Consider the following 20,524-nt stretch of genomic DNA (forward strand, 5'->3'; position numbering starts at 1 on the left):
GTTAGGGAGGGGTTGGAGCCTGGAAGGGTTGTTTGGGGTGACATTGGTGCGGGAGGAGGGAGCTAAGTATTGGGGGGAATAGGGCGAATTCCCCGAGAGGCAAGGCAGGGCATGCATGTGGGGGCTTTCAGCAGGTTATCTGGATATTGGGGCTTTCTAGGGGGAGAATGTGGGATCCGGAGGGGGTGCAGGTTTGGGGTCCTTTGCGGGAGGTTGTGAGATTGTTAGGAGGGGTATGGATGTGAGTCCTATTGCGGGGGGTGTGGATGTGAGTCTAGATTTGAGGTCTTGGGGGGGGATCCGTCAGAGGGAGTCTGGACACCGGGCTATTTAAGGGGGGAGTCCTGGGAAGGGGCGTCTGGATATGGGGCCTTTAGGGGTGGGGGCTTGGTATCCCACTCCCGGGGGTAATTTGAGATAAAGGGGTCCCGAGGTTGGGGGTGTCTGGTTATAGGGCCCTTGTGGAGACAAGGGGGATCCCCCCGGCGTGCGGGGGCAGGTCCGAGGTGGGGGGGTACCCCGCGGAGGGGGTTGCGGGGATCCCGGGCTGGGGGGGGGGCGGCGGGGGCTGTCCCGGGCTGGAGCCTCCCCCGGCCCGGCGCCTCCCCCCGCCCCCCCGCGCCGGGCGGAGCCGGAGCCGAGCGGAGCCGGTGCCGGGGCGGCTCATTGCGGCGCGGCGCGGCGGCAGCATGGCCACCACCGTGCCCTGCACCCGTTTCACCGACGAGTACCAGCTCTACGAGGAGATCGGCAAGTAAGGGCGGCGGCCCCGTCCCCAGCCCCGGCCCCGGCCCCGGGGCGCGGCGGGGGCGGGGGGCGCTGCCCGGGGCTCGGGAAGCCGCTCGGTGCAGACGTGACGCATCCCCCCCCCGGCTGCTATCCCCCGGGATGGGACACCTGGGACTGGCCCCCCCCCGCCCCCCCCACCCCCGGGACCGGCCCCCCCCCCCCCAGCCCACCCCCCCGGGACCGGCCCTGCCCAACTCCCCCCCCGGTACTGCCCTCCCCCCGGTATTGGCCCTGCCCCCCCCACTGGCCCCCACCCCTTATACCGCCCCCCTCCTGGGGCCTTCCAGCCCTCCTCGGCGGCCCGGACCCCTCATCTCCTCTGGGCCCCCCCTCCCCATAGCTCCCCCTAGTCCCTGCAGCCCCCTTGTTCTCCAAGGTTTCCCTATCCTTATGGACCCTCACCTTTAGACTCCCCCTGATCTGTCCTCATCCCCCTAGCCCTGGTCACCCCAGACCCCTCCTCCATCCCTCCAGATCCCCTGCAGTCCCCAGTCACCTGTCCCTAGAGACCCCCCACTCAGTCTTTATAGCTGCGCTTGACCCTATGGACATTCCATCCTTACAGACCCCCCCAATTCCTCCTCAACCCCCCAGTTTTCACAGCTTCCCCCATCCTGCCCCTGGCTCCTGCAGACCCCCTCAGTCCTTAAAGCCCCCTTGCTCCAATAGAACCCCCATTCTCACAGACCCCTCATCCTCACAGACCCTCCCCCCACAAGCTCCTACAAACCTCCACCCTCTCAGTCCTTATAGCCCCCCTGGTCCCTTCCAAACCTTCCACTTCCCTCAATCCTGATAGCCTCCCCCCTCCCTAGTCCTTGCATCCCCCCTATAGACACCCCCATTCTCCAGACCATCCTTGAGTATTTATAGGCACTTGCTCCTTTTAGACCTCCTCCCCTTTCAGGACCCCCTTGCCCCTCATCCTAATGGATTTCCCCATCTCTCCGGCCCCCACCCTTTCCATAGACCCTCCTCCATCTCCATAGACCCCCCCCATTCCTCCCCCCTCTGCTCCTTTTAGACCATACTCCTTCCATCCCCTATTAGACCCTTTTGGACCTTATATAACTATCCAAATCCACTCCCCCTTCGGGTCCGTATAGACTTCAGCCCTCCTGGGTCCCCCGGGCCTTAAAGACTCCCGGGTCCCCTCTGCTGGCCTGAATCCTTCCAAGCCTCCCAGCTGCGCCCCCTGCATCATGACCCCCTCGGGTGGGTGTTGTGGGGAGCTGAAGAGGAGCTATTTCTGGGGGGGAGTTCATTTGCCCCTGGGCAGTGGGGGTTTCAGTTCCTCCCCCCCATCCACGGGCAGGGATTGGCCGGGGGTAAAATGAGGGGAAGGGGTCAGACCTTTCGTGAGGGGCGGTTGTACCTCCACCCCCCTAGATCGGAGGAACGTTTTGCAGGGATGGCTGTAGTCCCTTTGGGGGTACCGGTAGGGGGAACATGGTGCCAGTTGGGGGTGTTCTGTCGGTCTGCCCAATATCCAGCCCATCCTGGTTGCCATGGCAATGTGGTCCTGCTTCCCCCTTCCCATCTTTCAGTGTAGCCTGCCAGCCATCGCGCATGTGTCCCCCTCTCACTGGGCTAGAGGGGGATATTCTCCTCACCGGGGGGTAACTGAGGCATGGCTCGGGCCATTACAGTGTGCCCTCCCCGCCAAGGGCTGGCACCCACTATGTCCCCTGTCCCGGGGGCCACATGGGGAAGGCAGGGGTCAGGGCCCTGGGAACCCCCACTTTTCCCCTGGTGATGAGAAGATCCCCATTATTCTGGCCAGCATGTGGCCCTTGTTGCCTGAGGACATGGGGACATGGGGCTGTGGCAGGAGACAGCCAGGCCCTGCGCCCTTCCCAGGGCACACGTCCCACACGGCACCCTCTCCACGGCAGGATTGGGGTGGTGCTGGTCTCAGCCATGTCCCCAACCTGTTACGGGGATCTCCTCTGTGTGCCCTGACGCTGCCTTGACACCCCCCCCCCCAACAAGGGAGGGGCTTGTCGGGCAGGGAACAGGCAGGGGATGTGCAGGGACATGGGTCCTGGAAGGGGGACAGGTGCTGATGGCACTTGAAGGGGCTGCAGGTGCTTCTGCCTGGCAGGGGCACGACCATGCCTTTCTCATGTCTGTCCCTGTCCCTGGGGTGTTGGTGGCTGCCAGCTTTCTATACTCACGGCTGGGTCCTGTGCCCGCTGTCACGGCCACTATCATCATCACCATCACCGCCACCACCACGGCCACTGCTGCCATCCGGGCCACCCACTGTTCCCATGGCAACGAGCTGCCGGTGCTGGATCCTTCCCGCGACCCCCCCCCCCCCGCCCCCCGATGCTGCGTGGCACCGAGCCCCCCCTCCAGCCTCTTCCCCCCAGCCACCCCCTGGTGCCCCCCACCAGCGCACCCAGAGCAGGGGTCCAGTGTATCAGGGCCCTCCCTCCACACCCCGTGTTGGGGTTCACCCCCCTGGTGCTGAGTCACTGTGGGTGCAGCCCCCTGACCTCGGGTGCTGAGTCATGGGTGGGAGCCAACCCCCGCCCACCCCCCAAGGTGCTTTGGGGCGTGCTGAGCCTGTCCCTCCCCAGGGGAGCTTTCTCTGTCGTCCGCCGCTGCGTCAAGCTCTGCACTGGCCATGAGTACGCTGCTAAGATCATCAATACCAAAAAGCTCTCAGCCAGAGGTAGGACCCCCAGGAACCCTGGGACTCCCTGAGACTCCCCTGGCACCCGAGGAGGTCACTCCCAGACATCCGTGGTAGCTGTTATAACCCCTGGTGCCTATGGCACCTCTGATACCCCTGGTGCCCATGACAGCCATGATATCTGTGGTACCCATGACACCTGTGACAGCTTGTGACCCCAGTAGTGCTGGTGACACCAGGTGCTGGTGGGGGGGAGGGGGTGAATGCTCCAGGAGGGGGTGGGGTCTGGCCCTGCCTGTCCCTGTTATCCCCCCTTCTGCCTCCCACGGGGCCCCTCAGAACTTCAGCTGTCCCTGAGGGGTGTCCTGCAGGTACGCAGGTGTAAGCGGATGCCCAGGTGTATACCCTGAGCTGCGTGTGCAGAGGTGTGTGCAATGTGTACATGGGGGTGTGTGTGATGCTGGGTGTGCACACATGAGCAGTGGGGGTACCTGAGTGTGTGCACAGGTGTGTGTTCATAGTGTTTGCTCATTTTTGTGTTCATGGTGTGTGTGCACACATGTGGGTGTGCACACACGTGTGAGCAGGAGGTGCCTGAGTTTATGTGCAGAGGTGTGTGTGTGTGTGCTTGGTGTGCACCTAGGTGTGAGCAGAGTGTGTGTCAGCGGGGCTGTGGGTGTGCACATGTCAGCACTGTGTGTGTGTGCTTACACATGAAGGTGGGCACTGCTGTGAGTGCACATCTGTGAGCAGAGTGGGTGCCTGTGGGCTGGGGTGGGGTGTGCTCAGCAGTTAAAGTGTACAGGTGTTTGCAGGTGTGGGATGCGTGACAGTGCAGGGGTGTAGATGTTTTGGATGTTCACCTGGATAAGAGGCAGTGTAGAGTGGCACAGGGTGTGTGTGTGTTCTGTGTGTGCACAGGTGTGTGTGTGTCTGTGGCTCTAGCTGTATGCACAGATGTAAGACATAAGTGGAGTAGTGCACACGTGTGTGTGAGCTGTGTGCACATCTGTGCACATGTCTGTGTTCACTTGTATGCAGACACATCCAGAGGTGCAGCTGCACACTCTGGTACACGTGTACACTCATACGTAGCTGTTGCAGGCACACACGTGTCAAGTTGCACACACACACAGCTACACGCACCTGCACGCACCTGCACACACCTGCACACACCTGCACATGCAGAAACTACCACACACAGGGGTACAGCTGCACGCTCCACATCACATACAAACGCAGGTACAGTGATGCACATGGGTGCAGCCACACAGACGTGTACACCTGTGCATACAAGTACAGCCACAGAGCTGTATGGCTGCTCACATAGGTACACAAAGTACAGCCACACCCACGTGTGTGCATAACTGCAGTGCATGGATCCCCACACACACCCATCACACCTGCACACCCACACACCTCTATACCCACACACAGGTACAGCCACATGTGCTTGCACCCATGTATACGTTTGTGCAGGCTCAGCCTCATACACGGGCACTCACATGAACATGTACACCTGTGCACACCTGCACTGTGTGTGCATGCCTGTATCCACATGCACACCCAACCCAGTGCCCATACATGCAAACCTGTACACACTTGCATATGTGCACACCCAGACACACGTGCACAAGCCCACAAACCCCCACCCCTGCCCCCAGTGCATACCTGCCCACCCCACAGAGCCACATGTGCTCCCACATGGGCATCTATGGCTCGTCTTGCTAGGGTTGGGCTGGGGACAGGTGATGGGGGGTGGAGGGGACAGGGCAGGTGCCCCCCTGACCACTGCCCCCACAGACCACCAGAAGCTGGAGCGCGAGGCGCGCATCTGCCGGCTGCTCAAGCACTCCAACATCGGTGAGTGACTGGGGACACCAGGGGAGTCTCACCACTGTGCACCTGCTTGGGGCCACCGTGGGACACCCTGAATGACACCCTGGGGATATGTTGGGTGTCCCTCTGGGGATATATGGGGTCCCATCTTGGGGTCCCTCTGGGTGCCACTTTTGGGACACTGGGTGTGGGTGTGTGGGCTGCATGTGACATAGACACACATGGGTGCCACATGTAGTGGCTGGGGAAGGGGGCCAGGGAGTATGTGGGGTCTGAGACTGAGCCTGTCCCTGTCCCCGTCTGGTCCCCACAGTGCGGCTCCACGACAGTATCTCCGAGGAGGGGTTTCATTACCTCGTCTTTGACCTGTGAGTGTGGCAGGAGGCTCCCAGACCTTCAGGAGGGGCTTAGGGGATTCTAGGGGCTCCCAAGGGTCTCAAGGTGATGTGGTGCTTGTGGTGTTTCAGGGTGACAGGTGGCGAGCTCTTTGAGGACATCGTGGCGCGGGAGTACTACAGTGAGGCTGATGCCAGGTGAGCCTTCACCGCTCCATGCACCCTCTAAAGCCCTGGACACCCCCAGCCACCCGTACCGTGCACCCTGGGAGGCCTGCAGGGATGGGGCAGCTCCAGCAAGGCAGGCAGGGGGGCACCCAGTGGGCGGGGAGGTGCACCCCCTTGGCCCCTGTGTTATTGTAACCCTTCCACTTGCTCCATCCTGCTCCTGGGTGGGGTGGGGACCCCCATATTCCACTTCCCACTCCATGCTCCCCCCTCTTCCGCTGAGTCCTGGCACTATCATGACCTGCGCTGGGGGGCTGGTGGCAAGTGGGGGGCCCCCAGGGCCCCTTCTGTGCTGTCCCGAGCCCTCCAGTGCCCTGTGTGCCGCCGTGTGCCCCTCCCCGTGGTCTCTGGGCTTTCACAACATTGTTTCTCCCCCTCTCTCGTTTCCCCCATCTCCGCCCCCCCCGTCCCTGTCCCCCTCGTGCCCCTCACCTCTTCCATCCATTCCCCCCACCCCTCTGTCCCTCTCGTCTCCCATCACACGTTGCTCGGGCTCTGTGTGTGTCCGTGTGTCCATCTGTGTGTCCTTCCGTCCCACTGCTGCCCTCTGCTCGCTGCCCCCCCAGCCCTTGCCCTCTGTTTTGCCTCCTACACCCATCCTTGCCCTTGAAATGCCCCTTACCCTCCCATCCTCCTCTCCTGCCTCTTTTTCCCACCCCTTTACGCCCAACCTGTCCCCACACCCTGCTCCCCTCTTCTTGCCTCCCACACCTTTACCTCATCCCACTCCGCCAAACTGCCCCCCACTCCCACCTCCTTTACCTCATCCTGCCCCCCCATCCTGCCCCAGTCTCCCACCCCCTACCCCTCCATCCTGCACCCCTTCATCCCATCCCGCCCCCCTCCCACACTCTTTACCCTATCCTGCCCCCATATCCTGACCCCTCTCCCACCCCTAACCCTCCATCCTGCCCCCCCGCCCCTGCCCCCCGTTCTGTTTTGCAGTCACTGTGTCCATGAGCTCTTTGCCCGCGTTCCTCCCACCCATCACTTTGCCCCTGAGCAGAGGGAGCCGCAGGTCAGTATCTGGGGGGGGCCGGGGGGGCCATTTCCCCCTCGCTGCCCCCACCCACCGCTGTCCCCGCTTCCCGGCCCCCCGCTCCACTCGTCAGGACCCTGCTGTGGGGCTTTCTCCTCACTCTTTTTTCTCCCTAACCCCCCCTTTTTTGGCCCCCCCTCACAGGGAGGTTGCCCCCCCTTAATACCACCGCTCCCCCAGCTAGGCGGGGCCCCCCTTCACCCCCATTTCAGGCTCTCATCCCCTCGCTCCTTCCCTCTTTCTTCCTTGTCTCGTCTCCATCCACCCCCCCGCAACATCCCCTGTTCCCCCCCTTTTCCCGTGAGTCCTGTCTGGGGGATCCCAGTGTCTGGGCGGCAGCAGGGATAGGGGGGCTCCCATGGGGGACAGGGAGTGGGCACAAAAACACCGTTGGGATGACCCCCATGCCTCTGTGCCAAGCTTGGAGCTCACCTGGTAGGCACTGAGGGGTGACCCCGAGGCAGTGACCATCCCCCCCAGGATGACCCCCAGGTAGTGACCCCCCCAAGGGATGATGTCACAGGTGTGACCCCTATTCAGTAACCCCCCTTGTTACGACAGAGGTGACCCCCAAGGGATGGACCCCCAAGGGATGACCCCTAGACAGCTCCCAGGGTTGATGACCCCCAGGAAGGAGTGACAACCTCAGAGATGACTCCACCCTCAGGCAGTGATATCCCCATAGGTGTCCCCTAGGCAAAGACCCACCCCAGCTGGGACTCTCCCCAAGGGTAATCCCTCTGGGTGACCTTCCCAGGTTGTGATCCCTCAGGAATCCCCCTAGGGGTGATGCCCCAAGGCTGAAGCCCCTGGCAGGGGTACAAAGGGGTTGCCATGCACAGCACCCACAAATCCCAGGTCGCCACTTGTTTTTGTCAGTGGAGCCCTAGCAGTGGGACAGGGGGTCTGGTTTGGAGATGAAGGTCATGGACAGGGGGTGTGGGAGGTGGGGGAGGAGCGTACCTCTGACCCCCCTCCCATTTGCATGCAGCCACTGCATCCAGCAGATCCTGGAGGCTGTCCTGCACTGTCACCAGATGGGGGTGGTCCACAGGGACCTCAAGGTAAGTGTGTCCCCCCAGCTCCCATCCATCCCTCTTCCCCTCACCCCCTGCCCAGTTCTTGGGGTCCCCACAACCTGGGCGTGGTCCTGGCCCAGTGGATTCTGGGGAGTCACTGAGATGGGCTTGGGGAATCCCCTCAGCTCTGAGCACTCCCATCTACCTTTTCTGGGGATGTGTCTCCCGGTTGTGGCACAGATCTGCACTGCTGGGGGGTCTCACTGCAACCCCCTCAGTTGCCATTGCCGCAGGGGGAGTGTGAACTGATGGGGATGGGGGCATGGGGGCGGGAGCAGCTGGAGCTTGACTGGGAGGGTCAGGGCAGGACACAAGGTGGTGATGGGTGGGACATGGAGGGATGGTGGAATACAGGGGGATGCTGGGGGAGGCCAGTGAGACACAGGATGACCCTGAGCTGGATATGGGGCTGTGCCATCCAGCACCCTCGGCCATTGGCAGAGGGCACCCATAGCCACAGCCCCACAGCATGGAACTGGCTGATGGTCAATGGCAGCAGAAAAGTCCCTCTTGCCCCATCCCTCCTCTCTGTTCCCACCCATGTCTGTGCCCGGTGCTGTCCATGCCTGGTGCTCCCTGTGCCTGGTGACTGCATAGCCGGAGAACCTGCTCCTGGCCAGCAAGTGCAAAGGGGCAGCAGTGAAGCTGGCGGACTTTGGCCTCGCTATCGAGGTGCAGGGGGATCAGCAGGCCTGGTTCGGTGAGTGCTGCTGCCCCCACTGCCCACCACAGCCCCAGCCCCTGCCCACTGTGTCCTGCTCACTGTGCCCCTGCGCGATGTTTGCTGTGTCTCCCTCCATGTCCACTGAGTCCCTGCTCCGTTCCTGCTGCATCTGCCTCGTGCCCACCACAGCCCTATCCCATACCCACCATGTCCATGCCTATGTGCCCACATTATCTTGCCCTGTGCCCACTATGTCCACCCCTGCCCAGCACATCCCTGCCTCATGCCCATGTCCCAGTCCTGTGTCCTGCACTGTATCCTGTCCTTGTCCCCTCCCATTGTGGCTCACCTGTGTCTCCTCACCCATCTCTCTGTCTCAGGATTTGCAGGCACACCTGGCTACCTGTCCCCCGAGGTCCTGCGCAAAGAGGCCTATGGCAAACCGGTGGACATCTGGGCATGTGGTAAGAGACAATCCCTGCCCAGTCCCTGCCCCTTCTCCACCCCCATCCCAGACCTGCACCTGGTCCCTACCTGAGCCCTGCCCTGTCCCTACCCCAGTCTCTGCCCTAATCCCAGCCTACCTCCTGCCCAATGCCAGCCCAATCCCATCCTAATCCCTGCCCCATCACTGCCCGATCATTCTGATCCCATCCCACTTCCATTCTGGCAGTTTCTGGGCTCCATTCTAGTCTTATCCCATTCCCATCCTAGTCTCACCATCTTTCCCATCCCATTTCTATGGAACAGTTCCTGTTCCAGCTCTGATCCCATCCTGGGGCCATCCTGTGCCATGTGCCCTGGCTGTCACACTGTCCCCTGTGCCATCCTGGCAGCACAGGGGACAGGCCATGTTGGGAGTAACTGCTTTGTCATGGGGACCCCACAGGGCCAGAGAGAACCAGGGGTGGTTTGGGGTCCCTGCATTCCCCTAACCCCACTCTCCCTGGCTCAGGGGTCATCCTGTACATCCTGCTGGTGGGCTACCCGCCGTTCTGGGACGAGGACCAGCACAAACTCTACCAACAAATCAAGGCCGGGGCCTACGATGTAAGTTCCCGGTGCCAGGACCCCACGCCCTGCAGCAGCTGGCCCATTGACTCTGGAACCTACTGAGGAATGCTACAGCTGATCTTTAGCAGGCAGAGCCTGGGGGTGGCTTTGGGCCATGTCTTTGGTGGCTGGCTGGAGATATGTAGGGATGTGGAGTGACACCGATGCTGTGGGGTTGCCCCTCCACAGCTGTCACCCCCGTCTCCCTGTGCTCCCCCAGTTCCCTTCACCTGAGTGGGACACAGTTACCCCCGAAGCGAAAAACCTCATCAATCAGATGCTGACCATCAACCCCGCCAAGCGTATCACAGCCCACGAGGCCCTCAAGCACCCGTGGGTCTGCGTAAGTGCAGCATGTCCCCAGTGTGTGTCACCCTGTTCCAGTGACCTCTGGCACCTGGTGCTGACCCCACTGTCCCCTGCAGCAACGTTCTACCGTGGCCTCCATGATGCACAGGCAGGAGACAGTGGAGTGCTTGAAAAAGTTCAATGCCCGGAGGAAGCTCAAGGTGAGGGGGCTGGTGGAGGAGGTGTGGGCTGTAGACAGTGCTTATCCTACCAGCACCACCCTGCCTCTCCACTGGGCTCTCCTGTGGGATCCTCCTCTGCCCGCTGTGGGACCCCTCCCTTGCCCACTCTGGCAGCACCTGGTATGGCATGTTCCTACCCCAGCATCCATCAGGGCCTTCCTGTGCCCTTCCATGGGGTACAGTCCCTTCCTCCACTCCGGTGTTCCTGGTGCTCTGCTGCAGGCACATCCCAGTGACACACAGTGCGTCACGGTCCCACCTTGTCCCTGCCCAGTATCTTGCCCCATGCCATGGCTCTAGCCTACCCCTGTCCAGCTGCACCCCAGAATCTACACTTTTATCCCACTGCCTGGTCCCATGGCTACATCCTGCCCCCTCGTCCTGTTAAACCCCTCTCCCACTTCCCAGTCCCATGGGCCCCACCCTGTACCACCCCCATCCCATCACCTCATTTCTCCCCGCGCCCCCAGGGCCCCATCCTGCCTGTCCAGCCCAGCACCCTCTCCCTGGCTCACCCTGCCTCTTCCCGCAGGGTGCCATCCTCACCACCATGTTGGCCACCAGGAACTTCTCAGGTAAGGGGGGGCTCCCACTGGCCGGGGGGGCCGGGGGCTGCAGCCCCCCCTCCATAGCCCCCCCCCGGGCCGGTGCCCCCCTCTCTCTATCTCGCTGTCTTTCTCTCTTTCTCCCCTCCCTTCCTTAACCCCCCCACCCATTTTTTCCCCATCGGTGAGGACGGGGCATGTGGTAGCCAAGGTGGGGGCAGGACCCGGCCCCCCCGCCCCAAGCACACAGCAGCAGGTAGTGCCCGGTCCCCGCGTGTCCCCCCCCACTCCGGTGGCTGCCGGGGGGGCGACACGGGGAGAGGGACGGAACAGCACCAGCCACCCCAGGCCTGAGGCCAGGGTGATGGGCACCCCAAGAGTTCTTGCTGGGGGGGGGGGGGGGAAGGTGGGGGTCCCGGCTGCAGCCCCTCCCCGTCCCCCCTAACAGGAGCTCTGCTCCCTCTCTCTCTCTCTCGTGGCCCGCAGTGGGCAGACAGACCACCGCTCCTCCCACCATGTCGGCGGCCGCTGCCGGGGCCCCCCTGGGGCTGGTGGAACAAGGTAGACGCGTCCGCAAAGGGCCCCCCCCGGCCCCCCGGCCCCGCTTGGTCTCTGTGTGTCCCCAGATCCTTCATCCCCATGTCACCCTCTTCTCCCAACCATCCTCTTCCCTGCCTCCCGCCTCCCCAACGGGTTTCGGGTACCCTCCTCGGAAATTGGAGCGCATGCATGGCCCCCCCGGCACTGCCGCCCCCGCAGCCCTCCAGCCTCTCCCCATCCCCGCTGGTACCAAGGAATGCCGCTGTCCCCCCTGCTGCCATCCCGCAGCTGGCCCCGGGGAGAGGTCTCTGCACCAGCCCCTACCCCCAAGGCGGGGCTGCTGGGTGCTTGACCCTGGGCCACTTGGTTCCTAGAACGGGACACATTGGTGGCATCCCCAGGGTGCCCATCTGGGTCAACGATGGGGAGCTAGGGGCGGGGAGATAATTTTATGGTGTGTTCCCCCACCGCTCCCACCCCACGGCACTGCCCCCCTCATGCACATAGGGGGGGCACACCGGTGCATGGAAGGGGGGACAACGGGCTGCATGTCCTATGTCCCCCTGTGCCCCCCCTGCGTCCCCACCCTGCATGTGCCCCCCTCGCATGTGTCTCCCCCCGGGACGCCCCCCCCCCAGCATGTGCCTCCCCACAGCTTCTGAGAGCTGCAGCCAGTGTTTGTGAGCCGCGAAACACTCGGCGGGTCTTAAACCATCCCCCCACACAAAGGGCTACCACTGGCCCCCCTGCCAGGGGTCCCCCTCTCCCGCCCCCCAATTTGGCTCTGGTTTAAACCCCCACCTCTCAGCGCCCGCCTGCTTTCAGAGGAGGGACCGGGACCCTTGGGTTCACCCTGCTAGGGACTCCTGAGGAGACATAGGTCCACGGGGGAGGGATGTGTGGGTCATCTCCTGCTCCCCACATCTGCCCGCCCCCTCCTTTGGTGCTGATGGGTGCCGCTTTGCTGTCACTGGACTTGTCACCGTACATCCCCCCTCAACTTGTGATGCCAGCCGGGGGAGGGGTCCCTCAGTGTGGAAGAATGACAAGGATGCTCGAGGTGACATTCCCTGCCCTCCACACCCCCACAACCACTTGTCCCCATCACCCCCTATTCTCCTACTGGCCAGAGATCGTGGTAGCAGTGACAGATGCTCATACCGGTGCCTGTCCTTGTCCCCCTCCAGGGAGACAGGGGGGGCACAGGCAGCTGTCCCCACCCTCTGTACTCAACTCATCTTTTTTATGTTCTTTTTTTATGTTTTTCCCCTTTTCCTCCTTTCCCCCCTTCTCCGTTTCTCTCTTGCCCCCCTCCCAACTCCTCTCTCTCGCTTTCCTCTCTGCATTTCTCCAAGGTAAGCCAGCCCTGCCCCGTCAACGCAGGGGCCACCAGGATGGGGACCCCCTTAGGTTGGGGGCACCTCCTTCCCCCAGTCTGAGGACCCACTGAGTTTGGGGAGCTCTCCCTCCAGAATGGGGACACCCTGCCTGGATGGGGATCTTCATAGGTTCAGGACATCCCTCCCAGGATGGGAAGCGCCCCCCAAGGCTGGGGACCCCCCTGAGTTTGGGAACCTTCCGCTAGGATGGGAACACCCACCAGGATGGGGATGGCCCCACAAGACTGGGGGAAGCCCTCCCTGGTTGGGGACACTCTCTTCCCCCAGGATGGGGTTCTTCCTGAGGCTGGGGACTCCTTCAGGTTGGGGACACCTCTCCCAGCATGGAGAACCCCCCCAAAATGGGGATTCCCTAGGATGGGGACACCCCACTCAGCATGGGGACTCCCTCCAGTAAGGGAACATCCCCAGGATGAGGATACCCCGACCAGCATGGGGTTACCCCTCAAAATGGAGACCCCCTTAGAATGGGGACACCCCTCCCGACATGGGGACCACCCCTCCAAAATGGGGACCTCCTCCAGGATGGGGACACCACCTTCCTTGTGTGTTCCCCCTCTTCGACACAGGTGTTGCCAGCACCCAGGGTGGGATCAGGTTGGGTGGCTGGGAAGGGCCTGAGTTTGGGGGTGTCCCTTGTGCTGGGGGGGAGCACTGACACTGTCTCCCCCCGCAGCAGCTAAGAGCTTACTGAACAAGAAGGCGGATGGTGTGAAGGTGAGGGGCCAGAGGGGCTGGGGGGAAGCCGGGGTGGGCTGCTCCCCACTCTGTGCCACTGAGCCCCTTCCATCTCTCCCTTCCAGCCCCAGACCAACAGCACCAAAGGCAGTGCCGGTGTCACCAGCCCCAAGGGGACCCTCCCGCCCACTGCTCTGGTAGGTGCCCCCTACCCTGCAGCCCCCAGATCCCCCATCCCATCGGATCCATCCCACCAGCCCATCCCATCCATCACCGCGCGCGCCCCTGACCGGCTGTTCCTGGGCTCGCTGGGGAGGGAGTGTCCCAAAGGTGGAAAGGGGTGTGCAGGACAGGGGCACAGGGTCACCCCACTGGACAGACAAGGTGGGTGAAGGGTGCAGGCATGTGGACAGCCCCGCGTCTCCCTCAGCCATTGGGACAGTGACATGGGTGCAGGACACAGTCATGCAGGTGTCCCACCATAGGGACAAGGTAGGTCCAGGACACAAAGATATACCTGTCATGGGGACAGCAAGGTGGGTGCAGGATGTAGGCATGAGGATGTCCTGTGACCTGGGGACCAAGGTGGGTACAGGACATGAAAATGGGGGTGCCCCACCATAGGAATAAAGTGGATGCAGGGTACAGGCATCGATGCCCCGTAATGGGGACAAGCCACAGACAGGAGGATCCTGGTGACACGGATGGCGAGGTGGGTGAAGGGTTGGGGGACAGGGACACCCTGCGATGCCAATGGCAAGGCAGGTGCAGGATTACAAGGATGGGGCTGCTGACTGTGACCTCGCAAGTGAGGTAAGTACAGGATCCAGACACTGCCCAGATGGCACAGGGAGTGCAGGACACGAAAGGCATGTCTAGAACAGCAGGTGAAGGATTTGGGGGTCTGTCCTCTGGCAATGCCAACAGCAGGATAGGTGCAGGATATGGGTGCAGGGATGCCCCTTGTGACCTTTATGGTACAAGGGGTGCAGCACGAGGGCAGAGGGCATGGTACCATGAGGATAGGATACAGGCAGGGTGATGCCCAGCTGGCACAGAGTGCTGTGTACTGGGGAAGGTGTGCCTTGCTGGTTGGTGAGTGCAGGATATGGAGAAAGCGGTGCCTACCCCACACAGTGAGGGTGAGATGCAAGCAGCGGGAAGCTGTGGATGTGGGTGCTCGAGATGTGGGCACCGGGGTGGTCACGATCCGGACACAGAGACGGTTGGGATGCAGGCAGTGGGATAGTTGAAGTGCAGGCACAGGGATGGTCTGGGTGCAAACTGAGGGATGTGCAAGGATATGGGCAGCACTCTCGATGCACGCAGCAGGATGGTTGGGATTCAGGCACAGGGATGCCTGGGATGCTCACATGCAAGGTGAGTGGAGCCCCTGGGCACTGGGATGCAGGACAGGGGCATGGAGCTGCCTCCTAGCCCAGCCCATCCTTTTGGCCTCACTGCGTCTCTCCCCACCTCTTTCCCCCCTTTCTTCCCCCTCCACGTCTGTGAATTAAACCATTTGGCTTTGCTGGACTAATGACTTTCTGCTTCTCTCCCCCCTCTCTATCCCCTTCCCAAATCTGGTCTGGGTCTCTCCTCGCCCCTGTCCACGTGCTGCTCAATCCGTCGTCCCCCCTCGTTGTCCCCTCCGGGCTCTCACTTCCCCCCCACCCCCGCGTCTGTCTCTCTCCCTTCTCCCATAGGAGCCTCAAACTACTGTAATTCATAACCCCGCGGACGGCGCCAAGGTATCGCTGCCCCTGCTTTCCGCCTCCATCCTCCCCCCAGCATCAGCCATGTCGCGGGGGGGGTGACGTGGATGAGGAGTGCGCATGGGGCGCGATGACAGCGGGGTCCCCCCGTGGTGTCCAGCGTCGTTGGGGTCCTGCCAAGCCCTGGTGGGCTTGTCCCCCCTCCCTGTCCCCCTGGGACCAGGTCTGACCCCCCTGTTTGTGTCTCCCCCCCACCGCCGCCGTCCCGTGAGCAGGAGTCCTCCGACAGCACCAACACCACCATTGAAGACGAGGACACCAAAGGTGACGGGCGCAGGGGGCGGCAGGGCTGCACTGGGATGCACTGGGGTGGTGCTAGGTTGCATTGGGTTGCACTGGAATGGCACTGGGGTGCACTGGGAGGGTCTTGGAATGTACTGGGATGGCTCTAGGATGGCACCAGTATGCATTGGGGTGCACTGGAATGGTACTGGGATGAACTGGGATGGCTTCAGGATGCACTGGGATGGCACTGTGATGGACAGTTGTGGAATGCACTATGATGGCACTAGGATGCATTGGGAGTGTGCTAGAATGCACTGGGGTGGAGCTGGGACGTGCTGGGATGTACTGGGATAATACTAAGAGGCACTGGGGTGCACTGGAATGGCACTGGGATGGCACTGGCATAGCACCAGAATGCATTTGGTTCGCTGGGATGCACTGGAGCAGCACTGAAATACACTGAGATGGAGCCGGGATGGCATGAGGATGCATTGGGGTACACTGAAATGGCACTAGGATACACTGGGACAGTGATGGGATGCACTGGAATGCACTGGGTTGGCACTAGGATGCCTTGGATTGCACTGGAATTGCACTGGGGTGGAACTAGCATGGCATCAAGATGCAGTTGGTGCACTGTGATGTGCTGGGGCAGCACTGGAATGCACTGGGTGGAATTTGGGATGGCAACAGGATGCTTTGGGATGGCACTGGGATTCACTGGGGTACACTGGAATGGCACAGAGTTGGCATCAGGATGAACTGAGGTTGTACTGGGACATTTCTGGGATGCACTGGGAGTATTCAAATTCACTGGAATGCATCTGGGGTGTGCTAGGCTGCAACTGGGCTGACACTAAGATTCATTGAGATGGCACCAGGATGCACTGGGAACACACTGGGATGCACTGAGAGGGTACTAGGATGTGTTGGGGTGCACTTGGATGAAAATGGAATAGACTGGGACATGCTGGAATGGCACTGGAATGGTAACTGGGGTTCATTGAAAAGGCACTGGGGTGGCATCAGGATGCACTGCAGTGATACTGGGACATGATGGGGTGGTACCAAGAGGTGCTCTGGATAGAACTGGGCTGTACTGGGATGTATTGGGATGCCCTGGAATAGCAGTGAGACAGACTGTGTTGGCACTGAGATGTAGTGAGGACTCACTGACACAAACTGGAGTATACTGTTATACTCTGGAATAGTACTGGGCCATACTGGGATGGAAATGGGCTGTGTTGGAATGCACAGAAGTGGCACCAGGATTCACTAGGAAGGCATAGGAGTGACACTGAGATGCACTGAGACAAACTGGGATATAGAGGAGTGGCACTAAGGTAGTTGGGACACAGTGGGGAGATGAAAGAATGGACTGGGGAGCACTGGGATACAGAAGGATGGTACTAAGATTAATTGAGATGCACTGGAGTGGGAGTGGGATGTACTGGATGGAACTGGGGTATACTGGGAAGCAGTAGAATGGTACTGTGATGCACTGGAGTGGTACTGGGATGTATTGGGGTACACTAGAATTACACTGGGATACAGGAGACTGGCACAGAGATGCAGTGTGATGTTACTGGAATGCACCATGGAGTGTATAGTATGCTCTGAAATAGCATTGGGAGATATTGGGATGGAACTGAGCTCTTTTGGAATGCACTGAAGTGGCACTGGGTTGCACTCGGATGAAACTGGGTGACTGGGATGGCATCAGCATGAAATGAGTCATTGGGATATAGTGTGATGGGCTACCCTGGAATTTTACTGGACCACACTGCAATTGCGCTGGCAGACGCCAGAATTCAACAGCATGATACTGGGATGCACTAGGATGGAACTGGGGTGAACTGGAATGTAGTAGAAGGGCACTGGGACACAGTAGGTTGGCACTGGGTTGCACTGAAATGCAGTGGGATGGCCCTGAGATGTACTGGTATAAACTGGAGTGTATTGGGATGCCCTGGAATGGTATTGGAACACCCTGGGATGTGAATGAGATGTAGTGAAATGGCACTGGAATGGCACTAGAATGTACTGGGCTGTCTCTGGAATGCAGTAGGATTGCACTGGGAGGGAACTGGGGTGTATTGGAATGCACTGGGCTGGCACTGGGATGCACTAGGAAGCAATAGGATGGCACTGAGATGCATCAGAGGACGCTGGAGCAGCTCTGGGATGCGCTAGGATTGCACTGGGATGTATTGGGATGCACTCGCATGGTGGTGGAAGGGTACTGGGATGCACTGAAATGGCACTGAGACACAGTGGGATGGCACTGGGAAACTCTGGTATGGAACTGGCTGGTGTAGGATGTGCTAGAATGCCACTGGGATATACTGGGACTTGCAGGAGTAATGCTGGGATGCACTTGGAACTACTGGGAATGCTGAGCAGGCACTGGGATGCTTGAGCATGCTGGGAGGGCACTGGGATGGCACTGGGACATGCAGGGGTGGCACTGATCTAGCAATGAGACAAGCTGAGAGGAATACTGGTGTGGCAGAGCTGTGGGGGTCCTGGGCGCACAGGGGTCCCTATCTATCCCCAAGGGCCTTCTGTCCCCAAGGGGTGTCTGTCTGTCCCCGTGTTTTCTGTGTCTGTCCTCAAGGTCCCTGTGTCTGTCGATGTGGTCTGTCTGTCCCCAAGGTCCCTGTGTTTGTTCGCATAGTCCATCCCCATCGTCTGTCTGTCCCTGTGTCTGTCCCCATGCCTCCCCTTCATGTCCCATGTCCATCCCAACATCCCGTCCACCCACCCCCACGGTGCCACCGGGGGGCTGGGGCGGTGGTGGTGACAGTGACGTGCCCTCAGCCCGCAAGCAGGAGATCATCAAAATCACGGAACAGCTCATCGAGGCCGTCAACAACGGGGACTTCGAGGCCTACGCGTGAGTGGGGCAGGGCCAGGCGGGGCGGGGCGGGGTGGGGCCAGGCGGGGCCACTCTCACCTGCTGCCTGCAGGAAGATCTGCGATCCGGGGCTCACCTCCTTTGAGCCCGAGGCACTGGGCAACCTGGTGGAGGGGATGGACTTCCACCGCTTCTACTTCGAGAATTGTGAGTACCCGACCTGCCTGTGCCACCTGCTCGTCTTGCCTGCCCTGTCCATCCTCTCCCTCTCCAGCCCAACCGGATCCATCCTGTCTCCCTGCCTGTCTCCTTCACTGTTCCCTGTCTCTTGCCCACTGCCTGCCCATCCTGGTCACCTTGCCTGCCTGTCCCCAGCCCTCCCCTGCTGAGCTATCCTGAGCACTGCCACCATCCCTGCCCCTTACCTTTCCTCACCCATTCCCTGCCCTTCTCCCTGCCCTTTCCCCGCCCTGTCCGTGCGCATCCCCCTGCCCGTGCCAGCCCCGCTGACCTCGGCCGCTCCTCAGTGCTCTCCAAGAATAACAAGCCGATCCACACGACCATCCTGAACCCGCACGTGCACGTCATCGGGGAGGACGCTGCTTGCATCGCCTACATCCGCCTCACCCAGTACATCGACGCGCAGGGCCGGCCCCGCACCAGTCAGTCCGAGGAGACCCGCGTCTGGCACCGCCGCGATGGCAAGTGGCAGAACGTCCACTTCCACGGTTCGGGGGCCCCCGTCGCCCCGCTGCAGTGAAGGTGAGGGTGGGCTTGGGGCTCGGGGGCACGGAGAGCCCTTGTTGTGGCTCACCAGGGTGTCCCCACAGAGCTTGCGGTGGCTGTCCTGGTTCCAGCCCGATGGAGACGGCGATGGGAGCCGAGGCGGCAGCCGGAGCTGCGGCCCCCCAAGCACGCGTCCGCATGCCTGTCCCCCCTACCCTGGCCCCTGCTCCCCCCTCCAGTGCCTGTGTTTGCAGAAAACAAAAAGACAAAAAAAAAAAAAAAGAAAAAGAAAAAAAAAAAGCCAAAACGATGAAGACAACAAAAAAAAAAGGAAAAAAAAAAAGGGGGAAACACACCGCAACCCCACCCACACCCCCAAACCCAACCCAGCCGCTCAGCCACAGGTGAGGGCGCTGGGGGGCTCAGTCCCCCCCTTGGCCCGTCTCTGCTGGGGGGGAAGGGGGGTCCCGGCCCCCCTCCCGGCTGTGCTCGTGGCGTGTTGCTGTCGCTGGTGGTGGATGTTGTTCTTTGGGCTCCGCTTTGCTCTGTCCTGCCCCAGCCCCTGTACATAGAGAGAGCTATTTATTTTTGAATTCCCACAGGGGTTCCCAGCAACAGGGAGCTGCCAGGGGGTGAGTGAGGTGAGGGGGACACACACAGACTCTCTCTCCCCTCATTCCCAGTCCAGTGCCTCCCCTGGGAGTGCTGCCTATGGGGGCCTGAGGCTGATCCTGGGCACTGCTGCGCAGGGAACATAGCGGGTGCCTCTGGGAGGGTCCACCAGTCACATCCCCGTGTTCCCACCCTGCTGATCCCCACCCCTGCACCCCATGTCACAGCTGCCAGCTCCAGGTGCTGGCAGGCTTTGGCAGGGGGGATATGGGTGCCGTGTTAGGGGGCAGAGGGCAGCTGGGGGCTGTTGGGGTTCGGGGTGGGGGGCTCAGGACGATCCAGCCAGCACTGACGCAGCATCGAAAGCACTTTAGACTAAGAGAATGGGTCTCTTAGGGGGCACAGGCTGCTCCGCCGGGGACCCCCCAGCACAGGGGCACCGGCAGCACATCCTGAACCCCCCCTCCCATGGCCAGCGCTCGGGGGGACCCCATCACTCCCAAACCCCCATCCCTGGGGAGGCATCACTCCACTCCCAGGCACTCCCCACACGATTCCCCAGGGCATCCCCACCATGCTGAGGGCTGGTTTTGGCTGGGGGGAGGGGGTGGGACGGGCGGGGGATATTAATTATTTTTTAATTATTCTGATGATTTCTCTGCATGCCCTTTGCGCGGGAGCAACCCTCGGGCGCTAAACGCTGTATGTTGAGGAGCTGAGCTGTTCCTGTCCCATGAATGCTGGTGGATCGTTGCCAAATTTTTCTCTTTCCTCCCCTTTTCTCTCATTCTTTTTCTGTCTCCCTCTCTCCAGCATATCCCCCCGTGCCCCTCCCCCAAAAAACCCTTTGTCTTTTCTTTCTGAGCCTTGTAAGTGTAAAAGATGACTCTGATTTCGTTTTTGTCTCGGGAAAACCGCAAATAAATTATGAGGAAAAACCAATGATCATTAAAGTAAGAGGTGGAGAGG

General features: G+C 61.0%; 1 protein-coding gene across 14 annotated transcripts; it reads left to right on the top strand.

Moving 5' to 3' along the window:
• The first annotated feature begins 594 nt into the window (after positions 1–594).
• Positions 595–20,497, top strand: CAMK2B (calcium/calmodulin dependent protein kinase II beta). 14 transcript variants are annotated; one of them, XM_088180030.1, is made up of 21 exons: positions 604–754; positions 3,375–3,469; positions 5,234–5,293; positions 5,583–5,637; positions 5,737–5,802; positions 7,863–7,935; positions 8,548–8,650; positions 8,995–9,078; positions 9,570–9,664; positions 9,888–10,010; positions 10,093–10,176; positions 10,730–10,772; positions 11,229–11,303; positions 13,362–13,399; positions 13,486–13,557; positions 15,067–15,111; positions 15,351–15,399; positions 18,181–18,256; positions 18,330–18,424; positions 18,745–18,979; positions 19,048–20,497. In XM_088180030.1, the coding sequence occupies exons 1-20, from the start codon at positions 690–692 to the stop codon at positions 18,975–18,977; spliced, it is 1,629 nt and encodes a 542-aa protein (XP_088036156.1). In that variant the 5' UTR covers positions 604–689; the 3' UTR covers positions 18,978–18,979; positions 19,048–20,497. The 14 variants fall into 14 exon arrangements, with proteins under 14 accessions (XP_088036158.1, XP_088036156.1, XP_088036155.1 ...); XM_088180029.1 differs by having other exon boundaries at positions 13,359–13,399; positions 19,048–19,154; XM_088180038.1 differs by having other exon boundaries at positions 630–754; positions 3,340–3,469; positions 19,048–19,682.
• Positions 20,498–20,524: the final 27 nt, after the last annotated feature.

The sequence above is a fragment of the Sturnus vulgaris genome, chromosome 28, assembly GCF_052056855.1.
Source record: "Sturnus vulgaris isolate bStuVul1 chromosome 28, bStuVul1.hap1, whole genome shotgun sequence".
In the NCBI taxonomy this organism is placed as follows: domain Eukaryota; kingdom Metazoa; phylum Chordata; class Aves; order Passeriformes; family Sturnidae; genus Sturnus; species Sturnus vulgaris.

What these genes read in the sequence shown, in the direction of transcription:
- CAMK2B (XM_088180029.1), top strand. Translation starts at nt 690, where the DNA reads ATGGCCACCACCGTGCCCTGCACCCGTTTCACCGACGAGTACCAGCTC. An exon ending in ATGCCCGGAGGAAGCTCAAG is followed by an intron (nt 10,177 to 10,729) that starts GTGAGGGGGCTG and finishes CTCTTCCCGCAG; the next exon opens with GGTGCCATCCTCACCACCAT. An exon ending in CCGCTTCTACTTCGAGAATT is followed by an intron (nt 18,425 to 18,744) that starts GTGAGTACCCGA and finishes GCCGCTCCTCAG; the next exon opens with TGCTCTCCAAGAATAACAAG.